The sequence below is a fragment of the Anguilla anguilla genome, chromosome 14, assembly GCF_013347855.1.
Source record: "Anguilla anguilla isolate fAngAng1 chromosome 14, fAngAng1.pri, whole genome shotgun sequence".
Lineage (NCBI taxonomy): Eukaryota > Metazoa > Chordata > Actinopteri > Anguilliformes > Anguillidae > Anguilla > Anguilla anguilla.
This window is the reverse complement of record NC_049214.1, coordinates 17094967-17115831: the sequence shown is the minus strand read 5'-3', so window position 1 is coordinate 17115831 and position 20865 is coordinate 17094967. Positions and strand designations below refer to the sequence as shown.

The window sequence follows — 20865 nt, the reverse complement described above, 5'->3', positions numbered from 1 at the left end:
CCATACAGACACTTCTTTCATGTGATCTTGACTCAAAGAGTTTGTGACAGACTGTGAGATATTTGATCATTTGAAGGAGCATAAATTAATATACAGATCTCCAAATAAAATGCATTTCGATTAGCTAATCTGCTGACTAAAATAAACGGAAAGGTAATTTTTTCATGTCTTGACTTAGCAGAAAAGTGTTAAAAACAAGTGCTTTATTATCGCATGCAAAGTTTAGACAGCATTTGAACAGCAACAGTTCTGTCCTGCAAATTTCACAATAACAGTCAGGTTATTCCTACATCTTATATACTTACAAGTAAATTTCACTCTATAATAGGCCCTATATCTGAGTACAGTTTTGTAGTAGCATAGCATAGTACATGCTATGTTTTAGGTGCTGAGTTCATTTCTGTTGTTTGCAAGCTGTATATTAGTGGCTCAGATAAAAAGATCCTTGTAATATTATAATGAAACAGGGATGACTCAACTAAATGCCAGTGATAGTTGAGTCATCCAGGAATTGTAAATATATCATGTAGCAAAATATCAAACAACACCAATATTATATTACTGTACAATAAGGCTACCAATAATGAGTGCAACATTGCAATGTTATTTCAGACATAATGTTAATATATTCAGTTTAATTTCAGATATGCATATAAAACCAACAGACAAACACAAGTAGGTAAGTTATGTTCTACCCTCAACAAAAATGTCTGAAACATTCAAAAATGACGAATTACAAAGTAGCTACAAATTCTCCATTCCTTAAATGAACATTTGGCGAAAATATCTCTTCATCTCTAAACAATGCCATTTGGGCCACATTACTTCACACAAACTATACAAGCACTATTCCAAACAATGCTACCTGAGGTTTCCCATTGTGAGATTTTTTATCTTGTCTTCTAAACAGGATGTATTTATCAACTTAATGCATTACATTTGAAACAGCTGTATTGTGTAGCGTAATTGTTACTTAAATGGGGAGCAAACAGCCATTACTTTAGAGCAAGGTGAGAAACAATAAATGAAGAAAGAGGATAGTGATCATCATATTCACTCACCCCAACTACCAATCTTTGACTGGAAGTGTTGTGATAAGGAGAGAATGAAAGTTGGGATACCACCCAATCCTCCCAAATGTTTTTGTCTCATTTATGGAAAAGCTATGTTATTCTCCAGCTTTAAAATCTATAAATCCAGAACAGTTCTGCCTGTTCTGTTTGTTGGTTTCAAAACAAACAAGTTTTACTTGAATTATTTCTGAGAGCTTATCTACTAGCACTGTGGCACAGCACCAGTCTGCATTAAGGGGCTAAGACTATCAATATAGTGTCCCCTTTCAGGCTTCAAGCTCTTTGCTATCAATCTGCACCCTATACCCTAAAATAGATAATTCCACTCATATTTGAGAAGGGAAATAACTGACTTTTGGATTATAGAATAATCTCATACATTCTCAAAAAATGCCTGTAATGCACACTTCCCATTTCAAAAAACCTAACCATTAACCATCTCTTATCTGCTTCACTGCCTGTGACTAGGTTTTGTTGTTTCAACTCCTATTAGCTGAATATTCTTCTTTTTGGACGAACTCAAATTGGATGTGTCAAATCAGATTACAATGCTCAATGTCTGCTGTCTTCTGTTACAGAAAAACAGGATTGGACCGAAAAGTATTTCTGCAATTGTCATTCACAATATAACAAATGTGGAATAAAAAACATTCTATCTAATGGCATCTGATAAATGGGGCTTGACATAAACACTAGAGCCTGGTTTTTTCCCATCTGCCAGAGGGAGTTTATCCTTGCCACTGTTGCCGTACACTTGCTCCTGTGGGGGTTTAGGCCAGGGTTGTCTGCAAAGCGTTTTGTGACAACTGCTGTAAAATATGCTATTCAAATAAAATTTGGTTTGATTTTGATTTGATAAAGGTCACCAGGCTTCAATAAAAAATTCCCCTTAACTTTACCTAGCAAATTTACTGTAGTTACATTTGCATTTAATAACAGCTTTCAATTTGCACTGAATATAATTTTGGTGATCACCAAGAACACATAATATCATTGCAAGTCAACTATGACAAAAAATCTGTCTGAATCTTGGCTGACTCTCAAACCCTGTATATGATACATCATAGATTATACACTTTAAATGAGAAAACAATACAATACAGGAAATCGAATAGAACCCAATCAAACTGAAGCAATTTAGATAAATATGATTAGAAAACGTAACATCAAGCCAGCATCAAGAAAACAAAAAATGGAGTGTACAAAAAAATCTATACCTGCCATACTAGAGCAACACGTCATCACTGTGTTCCTTAAAGCCTCACTTCAAGGAACACAGTGTCTGTGATTTTCCAGTGTCCATGATTCAGTGCTGTTGCTGGGCAAGAATGCACACACAGTGCTTCTGGAAATTTCAGGGTAATCAGTATTCTTTGCTGGCATGTCCTTAGTCTCTGTGGGTCTGTGACCTTGGCACGTTCTGGGTTTGTCTGGCAGGGCCGACGGGTAGGATGCTCAGTTAGCTGTGGGCACCTGGCTCTGGTGCAGGCTGTACTCCTTGGCTTTGAGCCGCAGGCTAGCGATGCTGTTGGCCATATTGACCCCCTGTCCAGCCACTGGTGCGCTCGAGGGGCTATAGGAAGGGGCTGGGCTGAAGAGAAAACATAGTAGAAACAGATTGCCTGGAAAGGGTGGACAAAGATCTTTAGTCTTCATAGAACTTTACACTCCCCACAACCCTTCCAAGAGTCACATCTGCAAACACAACTTGTCTCATTCATTGCCACTGTGTTGCTAAAAGGCAAATGTAAGTTTTTTTACATAGTAGTGTTTCATGGACATCCAAGGATGTTTCCAAAAGTAATCATATCTATATGATTATACAATCATAATCATATAGTAGGCTTTGGTGTCATTTAGCAAGCTGGCACCAAGGCATTTGAAGGTCAGCAGCTCTTATTCTATTATGTCATTCTCAATATCATTCCTCTCATTTTTTTATGTTCTTGCAGCAGTTGCTATAGGAACAACACCAGGCCCACAGTCATCTTAGGTGGAAGGCAATTTCTTTAAAAATGACCAGCATGACATCGAAACAAAATCAGATTGGTGTTATCTGTAGCACAGACCGTGGTCATGAATAGTCAGTTTAAAGAAAATGACATGTCATTCCAGTGGATTATATATGATTGCACCCAATAAATGCCTGATAAAATAGAATTTCAGATCTTTATGACATTATTCAAGTGAAAAATCTTGAATCACCCAAATCAAAGCATGAATGTGTAAAAAATATATTTTAAATTATGAAACAGGAAGCCACCGCAAGGCTTTCGTCCATGCAAGACTGCAGTCCGATTATCTCCAGTTGGAATAAGGAAAGTATGCTGTTTTACATTGTGATTATGCACACCAGTATTTACATGACCAGCTTTGGGGAGGGGTTACCTGCAGGGTGTGGAAGAGGACCAGGATAGGTAGTCAGAGTTGAGGGGGGTGGGGCGTGGGGCCACTGGTTGCTCAATGGCTGCCTCCTGGTTGTAGGACTTGAGCAGGTTAGCTGAGCGGCTGGCCAGAACAGCCCTCTCATTCCGACGGAACTTGGCCCTTCTATTCTGGAACCATACCTGAGAAGAAAGGGGAAAGGTTGGTGGGATGGGGATCTCCATGTTCACAATTTTTACTTTAAATATCTAGAATGAACTACTTTGTCATTTACATTTACAATGTATGCAAGCATGTTCACAATTTTAATTAAGGATGAAGACAATAAGCCCATTTGAAACCATTTCAGAATCCATTGTTTGAATTCTTCCTCTTCATCGAAATAATCCATATATTGATTCCCAATCACTTACACAAATCCACATTAATATTAAATGCAATAGTTCTCCCCCCCCCCCCTATACAGACACACAGAACATATATACATATATATATATATATATATATATATACAGTGAGCTACATAGTTTTTGGGACAATGACATATGTTTTGTCTCTGTACTTCACAATTTTAGATTTATAATCAAACAATTAACATGTGGTTAAAATGTAAATTCTCAGCTTTTATGAAAGGGTTTTTATGCATTTTGGTTCCATCATGTAGAAAACTCTTTTTATACGCAATCCCCCATGTCAGGACACCATAATGTTTGCGACGAATGGCTTCACGGGTTGTTCCAAAATTGTTTAGGTGGATTAGGAAAAGAGGTTTGAGTTTTAAAAGATTTGTTTTGCTTTGTTCACACACATTTAACTCTGCTCATGGCTTCCAGTTGCATAATTTGAGCCACTGACAGCATGCATCACAGTCACAGCCTGTGCTCACATGGCAGCGTCACCCACCTGAACCCGGGCCTCACTTAAGTTGACCTGCCGAGCCAGCTCCTCACGCACGAAGGCGTCAGGGTAGTGCGTGCGCTCAAAGACCCTGTCTAAGGCCTGCAGCTGGCTGCTGTTGAATGTGGTCCGACTGCGGCGTTGTTTCTTCTTCCTCTTGACCAGGTTCTGCTCCGGAGTCTGGCTATCAGCTGCACAGAGAGACCCAGAGAACAGAGAAGGGGTGAAATGAGGATGAGGAGAGATAAACAGCAGAACAGAAAGGTAAAGAGGAACCACAGGAGAAAATAAGAAGTCGTGGTTTGAGAGGGCAGAAATGGAGAGATCAAGAATGGAGAGGGTATAAAAAGATGTGCGATATGTCAAAAAATATTTTTCTGTAGTCCTCGCTGTTTATCTCTAAAATAGTTATACACTTTTCCTATAAGCTGTCAATTGTGTGTGGCTGTGGGTAGTAAATGTTCCCTATTTAGTGACAACCTAAAATGTCGGGTTGGTCATTATGTTTCAGATATTATAGCAGCCATGTCTTGCCCCATTGAACATAAGCAGCAGGAAATTGGTACAGCAGCAAAATACACCACAACTAGTTTGATTTATTGTCAACATTTTTAGACGATCTACAGCATTCGAGACACTCAACAAGTAACATTCCAAATTCAATAACCAGGATAGCAAGGGGTTTACAATCAGAATGGTCACTACAACAAGGCAAACCTCAGGTCATTTTCAAGAAACTCCTGAAAAATGCATGTGTCATACCCTTTGCTGTCCAGGAAATCTGTGTCACACTGTCTACATTGTCCACAATGAAGGTAGGGAACCATCAACGATTCCAGATTTCATCAAAACCCTTTTCACACAGCAGACCCAAGCAGCTCTGTGATCCCTTCTAAGCTAACACCAGCATTCTGTGCTGCTCAGAATGACTTCATTCCTCTGGCACCATGCCTGAGCTTCACTGGTGAAATATATGGCCATAAGCCTAATTGTCCTTGGCATCTATCTGAGAGCTTTATTATGTGTGAGTTCTGGACCCGTCTCAGCTTGAAAAACTGACACAAACACCTGAAACTTCATGTAGGGAAGTAGGGGGGAGAGTGATGGCAATGGTAGAGATAGTAGAGAATACCACAAAAGGGATACAGAGGATTTTATTTACCTTGACCCTCAGAAATGACATTATTAACAGATTCACTGCTTCAATGAAGAACAAAAAAGGACAAGTAAAATCATTCATCAGATCTGTAAGGTCAATGAATAATGGAAGTTATAATATTCACGTGCCAGGTTAACGGGTTTCCTGTTCTACAGTGAACTAATGTCCTGGTGAGCTGTACCAGTTTTTCGGCATGCTGTACCAGGGCCCCAGAATCAGTAACCATTGAAAACCAACTTTTCCACAGATCACATATCTCAGAAGTGGTCACCACCTCTCAATTTCAGGGTGAACCAATAAACAAAGTGACGCTGAGGATGTTAAAGATTTGGTCACACTTTAACAACTGTTCATTTTTGTATAAGCTATCTGTGTCTTTTTTTATTTTAATTTTTTTTACAAAAATGGCTTATGCCATTTATAGTGTACTGTTGATGGAACAATGTTTTATGGACCTCTATGACACTATTCTCTCTCATAGAATCAGGTTAGCTGACCAAGAAAATCTATGCAAATATAGATTTGATTTGGCTGAGTTCAGTCACATTATGATAATAAGTTCAAAGAAAACATTGGTAAACCTTTAACAAACTGATTTAAACTTAAGTAATTACTACCTGATTTGCTGCTCCCTGTACACTTGGTTGTGAATATAGTTCAGCTTCACAACTGCAAAGCTGTTTCTGCTACATACTTAACTAGAGTGTAAGCTGGGACTACACAATGAGACAAAATGAAGAGCAATTTAAAAACCTCTGACATATTCATTCACTCCCTGGGAACTTACCATAATGAAGACAGGAGCGAGTAATTAAATCACTTTGAATAAGTAAAATCATAACTTGTGGGTACAAATAGCCAGTTTGATGCAAGTCTCTGTAAACAGTGAGCGCCATTCTTCATAAGAGAGAAAACTACCACTCACAGTGACCAAGCCCCCACCCCTCGTCTCCTATCCTGAGCCAGATTCCCTCCAGGCCTAGTCCCAACAACATCCAATTAGAGGGGAGAGAACACTGCTCTCTGAGCTCCTAAAACCTCATTTTAATGGCACTGGCAAACAGTCAACAGAACCTACATATCCCTGGAACCAAACTCCTGCTGAGAACTGCTGTGCACATGCTCTAGTTATTGTTCTGTCCTTGCTGCTATTGAACTCGAGATGGATAGTTAAATAAAATATCCATTAAAATAGTTTTTTAATGGCGTAATTATGTTGTTTGAGTTTCCTGCAGTGGCTTGGAGTTGCTTGGAAGTTCTACAGGTCAGCTACATGATTTCCACAGTTCCCCCATCCTCAGGAGTTGTGGAGTTTCCTCCATCACTCCCTTGGTGTGCTTTAGCGTGCAGTGCATCATATAGCCATCTCAAATATGGTGCCAGTGCCATGTACATAGACTTTATGTTATTGGTTTTCTGGTGTAGATAGACCAGTTTTCCAGCAGCAGTGGGTCTACTGCATTGTAACCTTATATACATCTCCATCTACAAGATTGAGCTTCTACAATTTTATAAATTCCACAAAACACTTAAATTACATCACTTCCAATAACGTTTAATGCATTTACATGAAACTTTAAATTATTATTAAATCTTATTTGGACTCACTCACTTAAAAAATGTGGTGCTTTAAAGCAAAGGTGTACAATGACAAGCCATACTGATTTGGGCTAAAAAGAATAACCATTGGGAATAGCAGCTCAAAACCTTGTACACATGTAAAAACTGCATATTCAAATGTGTCTCCAAGACTCACGATGATACATTCAGAAAATAATAATAAGACTGACCTTCAAATGCTGTGGCTCCAGGCTTGGGTCCAAGGACAGCTCACAAAATGCACACAGCCTCAAAGCATAGCTTTTGTAACCATTTTTAAAGTGGCATAAAAACCATTTAGCTTTGCGTGTCATAATACAAATTTCCACAACATTGTCTTGACACTCATTGTCTTCAATTCAGGTGCAGCTCAAAATAAATATTTTATTAGTGCTTGGAGATCTATTTTGCAACACTCTGCCTCTTGTTACTGTCATAAAATGCACTGCTTAGTATTAAACTGATAGGCGGCTTATCTTCAGTCCTGATGTACAGCTGTAAACAAATGTGTAAAAAGTCTTTGAGATAGTTTTTTTTTTTTTTTTAAATCTCTGGCCCCCTTTTTTTACCCACCTGAATCTCAATTAGCATCAATATTTAAATTTAGTCTTTGCTGTAAAAATAAATGAAGAAACTCAGCCGTATTGAGCTGGTAGATTTACAGTGCCCACTAAATTTATTCAGAGCCTTGATGAAAAAGGAAAAAAGGCTGTATACCTTTTTCACAATGTGGAAAATGATGTTGTTTTATCCAAATACAATTGTTCAGAAAAAAAGATGAACAAGTAATATAATTTTCCAGAAAATATGTGTCAAAATTCATCACAACCCTAACTAGTAATTTTTAATACAATAGAACATAAAATTGTATTAACATGCTACTGCCATCTGTCCATCTTAATATTAGGGAACTACTATATATTGTGGCCTACTATGGCTCCCTGTTTCACTGGAGAACAAAAATTAGGTAACACTGATAAAATCCATGCAGTCCATTACCACCAGAAAATAACGCTCAGAAGAAACAACACAAAGGGTTTTATAAGCAAAGAGAATATCAAGGTCACATATTCAAAACATGGTTGCAGCTTAGGCACAGAAAGCCTAAATAAAATCTTTAGAAAATCTCTAATAAGACACCATCTCTGTAACAATAGTCTTTTGTAAGGTGCCAGAATAAAAAAAAACATAACCTAAAATAAGCACGTCAATTTTCCCTAACAGCACCAGTACTTCAATGGGAACTGAGTGTTATTTTGAGCTTTTTAGCGATGCACACCAGTGGTTGGCTTGGCTTTGGAAGAAAGATACATGCTGAAAAGATTGTCATACCTATGGGGAAATATGATGGTGGATCTCTGATGATTTTGGGTTATTTTAAATTTACTGGTCCTGTGGCTCTTGATAAGCTCAGTAGAATCCTAATATTCACAGGAAGCTCCTGTATCCACAGGCTGAAAATGGATCACTCAGCAAAACAAGCACACCTCAAAATGAACTAATAAATGGTCAACTTGTGCGTTTAGCTTCCCAGGCAGGTATGCTCCCCTGATAAGAATTCCATTATTACTTTGTATAAAAGTGAACGATTTAGGTTAAAAGTAAAAAAGAAAACACAGAAAGAGTAACGTGAAAAAACAGTGTAAATTAATAGTGCTCTGGTATAGCAGTGACTGCCAGCTGGTCACATTACCACCCTCCTCTATAAGACGTCTCTAGAAGCATAATATGGATAATTTTGTTATACCGACATTACCTGGTACATTTCGTGCTCCCGGAAGTGCTTGGTAGCATGACAACAATTGCTTACTACCGGGAGATTTAATTGGAGACTGTTTGGCCGTGGAACAAACAGAAGATTAACTGAATTGAAAACGAAAAGAAACAAAATGAAATCGGATCAGACTATTGCATGGAATTGCGGTGGCATACACAGGATGAAACGGTAATGTGACATATGGTCGTTTAATAACTGTTAACTGTGTGATAGAGTTTGTAGCAATCACGCTTAGCTTCCCAGTCAGGTGTACCCCCGATCTGGAATGGCGTGTGTGAGAATGAATGGTTTCGGTTAAAAGAGTGAATGCTTTGGTTTAACTGTACATCTATCCACCACTTTAATTGCACGTTCCATTAAAGCATGACCATGATTCCATGGTTGAAGAATATAGTTTTATTGTAAACGTGGTTCTTTACTCAACATTTTACGTAGGCCCTATTACGCATATGGCTGATTATGTTAGTAAGCGGAGTTAAATGTGTGGCTCTTACAAAATTCAAACACTTTTACAGTTGCGAAAAACCAACCAAAGTATAACTTGGTTGAACACTTGTACAGCACATATGCTTTCAATACCAATAGAATTTACAATACCACACCTCTGGATCTGTGATTGTTGGCCTGTATGGAAAGAATACATTGGCTTTTGTTTGAGGCCATACTATAAAAAGGCCACAAAAAGCCGACAGATATTGAAGCTAACAAAATGCTTAAACTTACTTATGTAACATATAGAGTATGCCTATTTGAAAATTATGCAATGACAATTTGACTTTGACAGCGCAGCCCCTTTTTGTTCGTTCGTAAAATGGGGGAAAAAAACATTTACATGTAAAATGTTTCAGTGTGTGGCGCTAGTCCTGTATATCCTTCCTATGCTTGTAATTACGGGCAGCCCTAAAATCAGTTCACGCGAATGCAACTTGTCATGGGAAGAATTGTCCTACTGCGCACGAGTTTGCTTGCGTGTGAGTGCTCCGGGCCAACTGACTAAAGAACTGACAGGACGGCGCCTTCGCACATCTGGTTCAGTGTCAGAGGCTGGCGCCTTCTTGGCCGCAGTCTTCTTTGCGCGAGACGCACAGTGGTAGAGGCTGACCCACAGACAGCAGTCGCGTTTTATGCCACGTGGGAAGCAAAAGGGCGATTGTGCTTCAATGACCTGTCGAATGTGTAATTTAGCAGTGCTTGGAGAATGATCATCAATATCAGTGCGATATCCTGGTATTAAAAAGTGATAAATTAAAGGTGCCTTTTTCCCTTTTTTTAAAACATTTTTTTTTTGGAACTACTTGGTTGGCGTCTCTGCTTTATTCATTTGACGATCTCTAAAATACACATAAGCTATGTGACATTCAATCTTAAATCGTCAAATGAATAAGAAGCCTGCGTAATATTATCCATTAAAATGACAAATAAAAGAGAAGATATTACTTATATGAAAATATAGATTATGCAGTTGCAAACTTTAAAATTTAACTGTGAGCCCCAATAATATTGACAAGAGTAGTCTACGACTTAAAACAGTTATCCACATATGTGTCGTTATTTTTCGTTTCCTTCAACCTCATGACATCTGCCAAATCGGGTATAGATGGTCTACATTACTGAACTAAAACGGCGATGTTGCATGAAATGGGGGCACAAAGGAAAAGCCCAATCTATTGTCATTCTGTTGGAATGATAATCTATTGGACCAAATGCAGCCTACTCTGTTTGGGGTGAATTAACACTGGACATTTTACTGTGTAGTTGTTGAGGTGGCGTAAGCCTACTGTCCAGTTTTCGGGCTCCATTAAAATGAAGGGGAAAAACACCCTAAAGAGCCACAGCAAAAAAGTAAAATTAGTACTCTGCTATAGGATTGGCCAGAACTTCAATCTTTTTCTTCTCCAGGAATGTTCGTGTTGTAAGCTACATATTTTAATTTTGTAAGTGTTATATTTATAACGTGTCCCTGTTAAATTCAAGAAATCCTAATAATTCCGTATACCTTTGTTAGAATTATCACGCTACATAACTAAATACGACGAGGTCCTGCTATAAAATGCACGCAATAGGCGTAGATAAGTGTAAGTAAATCAAAACATTTATCTGGTAGGCCTATCTGATCACAATTTCCATCAAAGTCCTTACTCTGAACACTCACGGGGAAATAGAAGATCATATGGCATGTCTCTAAATATAACATCCCCTTCAGTCAAATTACACCTTGCATTTTGCAGGATGAAGAGCACAAAAAATTATGGTAACCTAGCAGAGAGACAATAAACGCAGTAGCCAATGAGAAGGCCACACACGGACACACACACTCTTAGATACATAAAACAAGCACCATGCATTTGGGTATTAAAATAAAAAGACTGCAGATGCAAGCAACACGCAAATATCATAACACTGATATTACTAATGTAATTTTTTACTGTCCACATACAAGTATGCGCTTGTATTTCACAAGGTTAATCAGCTACGCAGATGTAGAGTTTTGATTAAGGACAACTTGTTATCAACGGATCAGAACTTAGTAGGCTAATAAGCAAACTACCAGCTACCAAACTACCAGCTCGTTGCGAGTTTTTTATGATTAGGCTACAGCTTAAACCCATAAGATGCAAATTTGTTTTTCAGTTTGTCACCTATGCAGAAATAAGAGTATATAGATGTTTTTTGGTAATGCGCTGCTCGCAATGTTCTCCGATTCAGCTGCTTTGTAAAAACTCATCAGTCTTAACCGTTCATGTGAAGCCGCTTATTTTTTTCCTTGAGGAAAAGATTCTTTCACACTAAAGGGAAAGTCAGAGCCTGTTTCCAGTTGTCGCTGGTTGGCGGTGATTGGTCTCGTCACAAACTCGTAACTCACCGCAGTTTTTGAGACACCGAGCAGTTTCTTTTAAAATGCAATGGAATAAATCGGGGACACTTTTCTCTCAGTAGAACAGGTTGGCTTCAATGCATTGACTGCTGAGACAAAATTAGAAAGCTTCGCCCATGCAGGCTTTTTTTAAAAAATTTTTTTTTAACATGACGTGACAAACAACACTTATACTGTAATCTATATATAAATTAATATCTGGATAACCGAGGACTAGGTTAATTATAGGACTATGTTATTCGTCATGATTAGGCTTCTGTGGTAAAGCTTCCCTGACCCAGGATGAAGTTCCTACACAGAATGCATTGCATTAATTTCATACTTAATTTCAGTCCATTTTTATCTCACTATCAGTCAGATTATAGTTCTTAACGTAAGGGGCAGTGGGAATTTTTTTAAAAGCACAAGACACACATCTTTGCCCCAAGGAACAAAGTGTCATTTTTATTTTTGCATGACAGTCTCATGTTCATTTATTTCACCAGATGAAAAATAGTGCAGTTAGTTCAGAATGATTATGTTACAGAAGAAGGAAGGACAATTTTGAAGTTGTGATCAAATTTGGGATCATTTTTTTGAAAATTTAAAATACATTTTGGTCTCAATTATTGACCATACCACTATTTTAAATCAAGCAAAACTATGACTGTGAATTTCACAATTAAAAGTAAAATACCATTAATAATCAAACCTTTAGGGCAGAGAAACTTAAGTCTTGGAAGTAACTTGTCAGGTTTTTTCAGTATATTTTTATTTAGTACATTTTCCTATATTATTTTTGTAAGTTGGATACATTTCATAGCACTTTAAATGTTATTTTCTGAAGTTAATGGGTAATGCCTAAATGTTGAACCTGCTTTTATATTTTTGTGATGAGCTGTTGTCCTGAGATCTTTTTTACAATTCAGAAAGCAGATCGAGTGATCTACACTTTTTCGAGCCCCTAGCAGAGTCAGTTTATTGTTCTTATGACCCAGAGACTATGAGGTCAATCTTCCATGAACATGCCTTTCATCACTGCTAATGAATTAGCTTGGGTTCACTCAGCCTGAGCAATGACAGTTTTTCCTACTTAATTTGGGAAAAATCAAGCAGTCACTTTGTTTAACAGCAGGGATTGTTAACCTTGCAATTTGAATACATGACAGCTCGTAAAGTATACTGTCGTGTTGTCTGTTAAATAGCTTTTTGACAAAACAAATAGTCATTTCTAAAGGGAACTGAGTGAGGTGAAAAGTTATTTCTCCTCACTGACTTGTTTGTGCAATATGTCTACATGCATGAAACAAAATTCATTCAGTTCTAAGAGGTATACTCTGTAATGTCATATGCAAATGATATTAAATGAAAACAGGTAGGCTATGTTATATTTTACATAAATGCATGAAATTGTCAGTCACTTGATTCCAATTATATAGCCTCCTAGTCTGCATGTTGGAGAGAACTTGGAAAGCCAGTTTGCTTTTGACTGTGAACGTAGTATTGGACCAGATAGAGGCTCATCTACACCAAAACAAAAACCTTTGCTATCTGTTAGGATGGAGACTCTGCTGTGCTGTGGCTGGCAGCCTTTGGACTCAATGTTGACTGAGGTCCTGGTTGCTCGTGGACCTGTATATCTCAGGGGTGTTGACAGTAAGCTGGACTTTTCAGGCCACCATCTTGTCTTCTAGGCTAATTGGCTAATTTAATCCTGGCTTCTCCACTGCAGGTAACAGCCAGTTCATGAGTGTGCTGATGCAATGTCCTTAATTCCGTCAGGTCTGGCTTAAAAATCAATGGAAATGCTGCTTTTTCAGAAGCAAGCAGAGTTGCTTTTTCATTCATTTTGGTGAGCAAGTTAACATACTGTGTTGTTGAAGAAGTAACACTTGCTAATGTCATATATAATATTAGTATATTATCATATGGCTGTTACGCATCACCCATACCATTTGTAGCAAAGGTGTGGTTTCCTCAGTTTCTGAAGGGTTTTAAGATCTTAACAAAGCCCTGTAAATAGATTAGTTTTTTGTGATGGAATGCACTGATTGGGTGAAGAAAGATTTTTCAACAGGTAATTACTGATCAGTTGTAAGTTTGTACAACTGAAGTTGTGGATTAATTATGATCTTTACATTATCATGTATGACATTTTCTCTTTTATATGAAACAATGAATTAAATGGGCTTTCTTTCACTTTAGTTAACTGGCATGCTGTGGGCATTTAGTGTGGTTACATGGGATGAGTGTATATAACTGGTCAGAAAACAAGATGTATGAAATGCATAAAACTGTGAGGATCTTTTCATTTCAGGTCCTGGGTTTAACAGCTATATCACCACATAATGTTAAACACCGTCACTACAAAACTACTGATAACTTCTGAGCTAAAATGCAGTGAAAATGCTTATGGCTATTGCAGTATAGCTCATTCAGTCTAATTTTCCCTTCAAGATCCTCACAAGGCAGTTTTTTACCTGCACTAAAACTCAAATTTACAAAAGGAACCAATGTGGAAGGTTTATTGTAAAAATGTTCTTGTTGAAGGTGTGTGTAAATTTGAGAAAAATAAATAATGGCAGAATATGATAACGTTTTTACATCAGTTAGACATTTAAAATTTCAATATCTGCTCATATTATTTGAAGTTACACATGGAAGTACGAAAATGCACCGTTAAATATCAATATTTACAATAGCAATATTTAAGACAACGTATGCCTTATGGTCAAATTTAATTGGCCTTGATGATTGAATGATTTTTTTTCCTCACTCAGTTTTTTTCCCTGCTTTGAGTCTTGTATTATTATCGTTGTGGTTGTTGTATTTGTTGGAATTATTGTTTGCCCCCCTTTTCTTACCATTCTTCATAATTTAATTGATTCAATAGTACACGTGCTATGCCACTACCTTAAATTATTATATAATTTCACCAGTAATTTGTAATCAAATAAGTATTCTTGAAAGGAACCGTGCAACCACTGAGATTCATGAAAGGCTTTATTTTCTAAACTGTGTTGCCGATAGTTCATTTAGTATTATTTGGAGATTATAAAATATGCTGCTCTACTTATGTTTTGTGCATTTGTATGCTGGTAGCTACTAGTAGTAAACTGTAGAACTGTCAACATAGCTGTCATCCCACCATAGCTGAAACACCATGCATGCTATTTCAGATATAAAAAACACTGCAACCCAGATACCTTTCAATGAATCCACGGTGAGTAACACAAAGTTTTTCCTGTTCAGTCATTACAGGCTGCAAGTCTACCAATACCAAATAAAAACCTTGACTAAATAAATGAAGCGCTTGGGCACTCAGGGACTGGGTGATTGATTGCAACTCTCTTGACACTACTGCATTGAAAGAGAGAGCGAGTGAGTGAGAGAGGTGACAACAGACAGCACCAACAATAATCTCAGAAGTAACCATTAATGATCATGAGTCAGTTTGGTGTATTATCATTATTTAACCAACGTGCTCACGTGACCACAAAGATTGCAGTGATCATTACTAATCAAGTTTCCTAGAAGTTATCATGCAAAGCAAGGCAAGACTAAAGGAAACTGGTGTGCTTCACATTGGGATTTAATCTACTGAGAGTCAATGCATAAAAGCCACATGTTCCATGGAATGTATATTGTCCCAGAGCAAAACAGGACTTTATTTTAATCAGAAACTTGTCCAACATTTTAAAGTTGAAGCATACATTCAAGGAAGTCGTGAAAGTATTCTTAACCTGCAGAATAAAGAGCAAGAGAAATCTTTATAGAAACATTACATTTCCACTGTTCTGTAACTGAATCAGAATATATTAGTACATTAAGGTTTTATTGAGTTAAGTAAAATAACAAAAACAACTGCAGCAGCAAGAACAGTAGTGTTAATAAAAAGATGAATCTTCATCGCCATCATCATACAGCCTACTTTTCAATATTTCTTTGAGGGTTTAAAGATTAACTTCTATTTTCCAATATCTTTTGAAATTTCCAACAAAATGACATACTAATAACTAGATTGACAATTTGCACTTAATTTTCCAGTTCAAGTGGCAAGGGATTGAAATGTAGGCTACTGAAGCACTGCATATTAACTGCTGGGCCAAATAAGATTCGCAACACAGGGTTTGGACAGAGACTCACCAAAAAATTGTACACAAGTTAAAAGGCAGAATTTAAACCAATTTTCAACTTTAAACGATGGGCTTTTAAGATAACTATTTTGGTTTAGAAGTTGTTTAGCAGTTGTCTATGACCATGAAATGCACTTTTTGTACGTCGCTTTGGATAAAAGCGTCTGCCAAATAAATGTAATGTAATGTAAGTTGATGTATAATGAAAACGCATATATAACTACGCAGTAAATCGATATATCCGCCCGACAGGGCCTTCTAGTAATGCGAATTAAATTTTAAAATTAGGTTAGCTTATGTATACTAACAGTTTACTTAAACATATTTTAAGCATGGAAATATTAATATTTTTGTTTATAATTATTGCATTGCATAGTAATCAGACTGTAATCCTCATTTTATAATAGGTCATGATAAAGACTGCACTTAAAGTCGGTTTTGTTTTTGTTCTCGGCCTATGTCGGCCTACGCTTTGGCGGTAGTAGCCTACAGTTAGCCTATATCAAATCTAAATGTAATGGATTTCATAATGTTGATCACTGTGTTGGTTCTAATTAATCTAATATCAGTTGCATTGAAATCCCTAACAGGCTTATTATTGATGTTAGATGGTAACAACAGTTTTATTTTTCCCAACGTCCAAGTAATGCGTAGAGGCTATATTTAATCCAATACCGCACGATACGAACCATAATTGTACAAAAATATAATGAGATATAGACCTACGGGCAGAACTTCCAAAGTATTGTAGCCTAATATCTAAACGAGAAAATAACTTTAAATTAAAGTAAGGCTAATTACATTATTATTATTATTATTATTAGTAGTAGTAGTAGAATTATTATTATTATTATTATTGTATGTAGGCCTACTAATGAATAATAACGAATGTGGAAACCCAGAAGATTGGAGCTAATTTTACGAAACGAGTGCATTTGAACGCTCACAAAAGGTGATTATTTTAACAGGGATGGTAACATCCAGAACAGCACACATCCGATTGGAGGTAAATGCATGAGTAGCATTGCTATCTTTCCACAAACTTGCATTACGCTTCTTGTTTCTTGAAGCCCAGATAAAATGCTGAAGTTGCCGTAGGCTACACTTCAACTTGTACAGGCGGCAGCCACAGGTTCAAATACAAGCGTCTGCGAAATTTGAAGTGGGACAAATACACGGCCATCCATTTAACACGCGGTGTGCGCTACTGTACATAACTCTGGGTCGGCTCATATATTCTAAGCTACTTTGAGTTGCCCTGTATTAAGCAATAACAAATTCCACCTACTGTCCTGTAAGGCTGCCTCGCTTCCGCTACTCGCGGCAGATTGTTCCTTAAGTCCTTTCCCGACGTCCTTCATCACCACAGCCGGTTCCTTTATGCAGTTCATGACCGACACTTCTTCCAGGTCCAGAAGATGGCTCACGCTAAAGTTTTTCCTGTTTTGGCTACCGTCAACAGTGTCCATCCTGCTAAGGGGGTTAGGAGTAAATTGTTTTTCCGGCAAATACCCCGTATCCATCCCTCTTGAACGCTCCAATTGTCGAAAATATTTCACACCGTTTATTTAAACCGTTCTCTACTGTTTGTCGGCTGATGCACTGAAATGTCAGGATCATTCAAAGGAAGTAAACAGGGTCCATTTTTCCTTCAAAATGCCTTGTCCGCCTTTCAGAATGACGTCTCGTTTAAAAATAAAAAAACTACTTCCACACCAGCACAAGCTGTACATTTTTACTCCCCTAAATGGTACCGAAGAGTTAAGTTTTCAACCCCCAACGCTCGTCTCTCCTTTGACAACAAATGAAAATGAATAAAGCCTTATGAGACCCGGTATGACTCACTCGTCTTACTCGATCACGCTCGTGTAATTTTGTAAGAGTAGATCTGACCCACAGTGACACCGGGACCTCATAGCCTACTCTCTGCAAGGTTAAAAAAAGTTTCCCCCTGAAAATACTCGCCCGGAGTCCAAGATCCCTACCATTAAATCAGCGCAATGTCCCTAGAGGCTCTCAAAGCTTGCCCTAATGAGATAATTATGTCCTCATACAAATGCTCAAAACTTCATTCACCCCCGAGGGATTAAGGACTCGCTTTAATTAAAACCAGTGACTTGGAGTTAAAAGTATGTTTTCCTTTCAATGGGGAAAATATATAGTCTCAAATTGAATTCCGAATCGTGTTGGTTCACTGACAATACCTAAAAATGCCCTATTTCTTTGGACATTATTGGTTGGGCTGTTTTGTGTCCAAAAACCATTCTACTTCATTGAAGACAATAAAAAGGTATCTGTCCAATCAAAGCAGCATTTAGGCTCACTGATTTCCAGTGCAGGCTGAGGCTGATTTTCTAATCTTTTGTTTGCCGTTTGAACATAAGCACAGGATTCCCTAGGCTATAAACGTGATTTACAAGCAAATAAAATAAACATCCTCAATTATATAATCCGTGCCAGATGGCGATTTAATCGTCTTCGTTGGCAACTCTCGTTTCTTAAAGGTTAAGCATTCTTTCACACTCCCGTTAAAATTCAGTCGATGTTATCATTTAACCAGTTTCCACTTTCCATGAAAGCCTTGTGTAATGTAGCCAAGCTACACTACTGTACATTCCACAAAATGCATACCGTCTCCCCTGCTTTACTGTGTCTGGAAGGAATGGAGCTGCTGATGCTGAAGATCCCTGTTGGCTTGCAGTATGTAGGCTATATATTTGTTTTGTTGAATTGTGGTTAAGTTATACGAAAGGAAATCGGACCAACATTAATAAACAAGACATATAAACCAATTTCTGTAACATGTAGGCTGTAAGCACTGCAACAGGGAACCTTCATACAGTGCCTTTCAAAACTATGGGAGATGTCGAGTGAAAGTTATTTTTCCAGTATTCTTAAGGCATTTGGATTTGAGATCAAAAGTTAATGGGTTATAACTGTTGCTCCGGTGTTTCCTTTTGCATGAGTTGTTCACACATGAAATAGCAATGAGTGCCTAGTCTTTTATTTTCATCTGTGAAGATTGCAGTCAGAAGAATTTTTGGAGTCAGAGGCCTAACTATGTCTGAAAACAGTATACTAATCTAAGCTGAGACGGCAGAATAATTAATTATTAGAATGGTAGCACAGAAACCAGGTATATCAAGTTCAAGAAGTTCATAAAGTCATGCAAAAGAAAGAAACCACTGGTGGACTCAGAAATGAACACTATACGTGTTGGCCAAGGGAGACAACTGCAGTTTATGACAGTAACCTACAGTAAGAGCCCTGAAGAAAAACCCTAAAACAACAGTCAGTGACATCACCAACAGTCTGCAGGGCAGGAGTGAAAATATCAAACCACTGTACACAGAAGACCTTAAGAGCTGAATTATAGAGGCTGCACTGCAAGATGCAAATATCTCATTAGCAGCGAGAATTAAAAGACCAGATTAGAATTTAACAAAAAAATATGGAAGAGTTCTGGAACAAAGTTTTATGAACAGTTGACACCAAAATGATGGTATGCCTGAAGTGTGGAGAAAGTAAGGAACAGCTCATGATCCAAAGCACCCTGCCTCTTCTATGAAATATGGAGGAGGTAGTGTCATGACTTGGGCAAGTGTGGCTGCTTCTGGAACTGGCTCTTTATTGATGATGTAACGGAGGATGTAAGCAGCAGGATGAATTTATAAGTGTGCGGGCAGATTTTTTGCGGCTGTGTACACAGAAATTCCTCCAACCTCATCGGCTGGCACTTCATCCTGCAGCAAGACAGTGAGCCCAAACACGCTGCCTACACAACCAAAGCCTTGACCAATTGGGAAAAAATAAAAGTTTTTTTCCACTTGCATAAGATCAACTGAAAGTAACAGCCGTGAATACCTGGAAAGGCTTTTTCAAAGAACATACCAAATGCTTAGCGATGTCAGTGGGTCATTGACTTGATGTAGTTATTGCATTTAAGGGCTATACAAACAAATATTACACTTTATTGCCTTGATTTACTGTTAAAGTCATTGTTTAACTTTTGCCCAGCTGAAACGATAAGATGGTGATGTACAGTAAAATGGTAAAACATATAGGCTACATATGTAAATGTCATGAAATAAAAGCTGACTGTACTTTTATCTCACATTCATGTTTTGATCTCAAATCCAAATGCCTTATGTAGGCTATATAACAAAAATAAAATATAATTCTACTGTTCTCATACTTTTGGAAGGCACTGCAATATGCATTACTTTGATTGCATTTTTGTAAGCATAACTCATTTTTGCTGTTTTTTATTTTTTAGAAAAACGTGACGATAACTACAGGCTAATATAATTGGAAAATCATTGGACTTGAAACCCTTGCTTTACAACCACAGCGTCGATTTGAGAGGATTCCCAATGAAATAGGCTAGCGATTTCCATCAAAGAAAACGTGGGCTTCCTCGTAAACACATGCGCTTTCCCCAGCACATAAGTTAAAGGGCACCGCTACGTATTTTTAAACGCGCAAAGATTTATGTAGTGAGCTGCGGAGGTGGTATGGGTGGGTCGCGAGCGCGGCGGGAGGAGGGTAGGCTACTTTTCAGACCCAATGTGCAAGAACAAAGGAAATGGATCATTCCGTTGTTTATTATTTTTACTACTTAAACACAACCACTAGTGGCACGCAGCGTCTAATTTAAGAAAAAATTATGCTGAAAAAAAGTATTGTAGACTTATGTAACTTTAAAGTCCAAGTACCATGAATATATGTTTACGATTGAATCGTTTTAATGATGGTGCTTCAGTAAGTTATTCTTGCAGTGAAAGTGTTATTGATGGCTTTGGTCGCATGTCTAAAAGCAGAGCAGTTATAACGCTTTCAATTTTAATGGAATTACTACAGGTATGACTTCTGATTGAAGTTCAGTTTAAACTGAACAATGGCTCAACACCCATTGTTTGATCTTGACCCATGTCGCGATCTTGACCCATGTCGCCTAACTTCTCAAAAGTTCGGAACAACCTTAT

General features: G+C 37.7%; 1 protein-coding gene across 3 annotated transcripts; it reads right to left on the bottom strand.

The window, feature by feature from the left end:
• Nucleotides 1–603: 603 nt before the first annotated feature.
• On the bottom strand, nucleotides 604–17796 carry LOC118212543 (paired mesoderm homeobox protein 2-like). 3 transcript variants are annotated; one of them, XM_035390509.1, is made up of 4 exons: nucleotides 17169–17796; nucleotides 4362–4546; nucleotides 3462–3640; nucleotides 604–2664 (listed from the first exon to the last, which is right to left on the bottom strand). In XM_035390509.1, the coding sequence occupies exons 1-4, from the start codon at nucleotides 17401–17403 to the stop codon at nucleotides 2529–2531; spliced, it is 735 nt and encodes a 244-aa protein (XP_035246400.1). In that variant the 5' UTR covers nucleotides 17404–17796; the 3' UTR covers nucleotides 604–2528. The 3 variants fall into 3 exon arrangements, with proteins under 3 accessions (XP_035246400.1, XP_035246402.1, XP_035246401.1); XM_035390511.1 differs by lacking the exon at nucleotides 17169–17796 and adding an exon at nucleotides 6302–6631; XM_035390510.1 differs by having other exon boundaries at nucleotides 2520–2695.
• Nucleotides 17797–20865: the final 3069 nt, after the last annotated feature.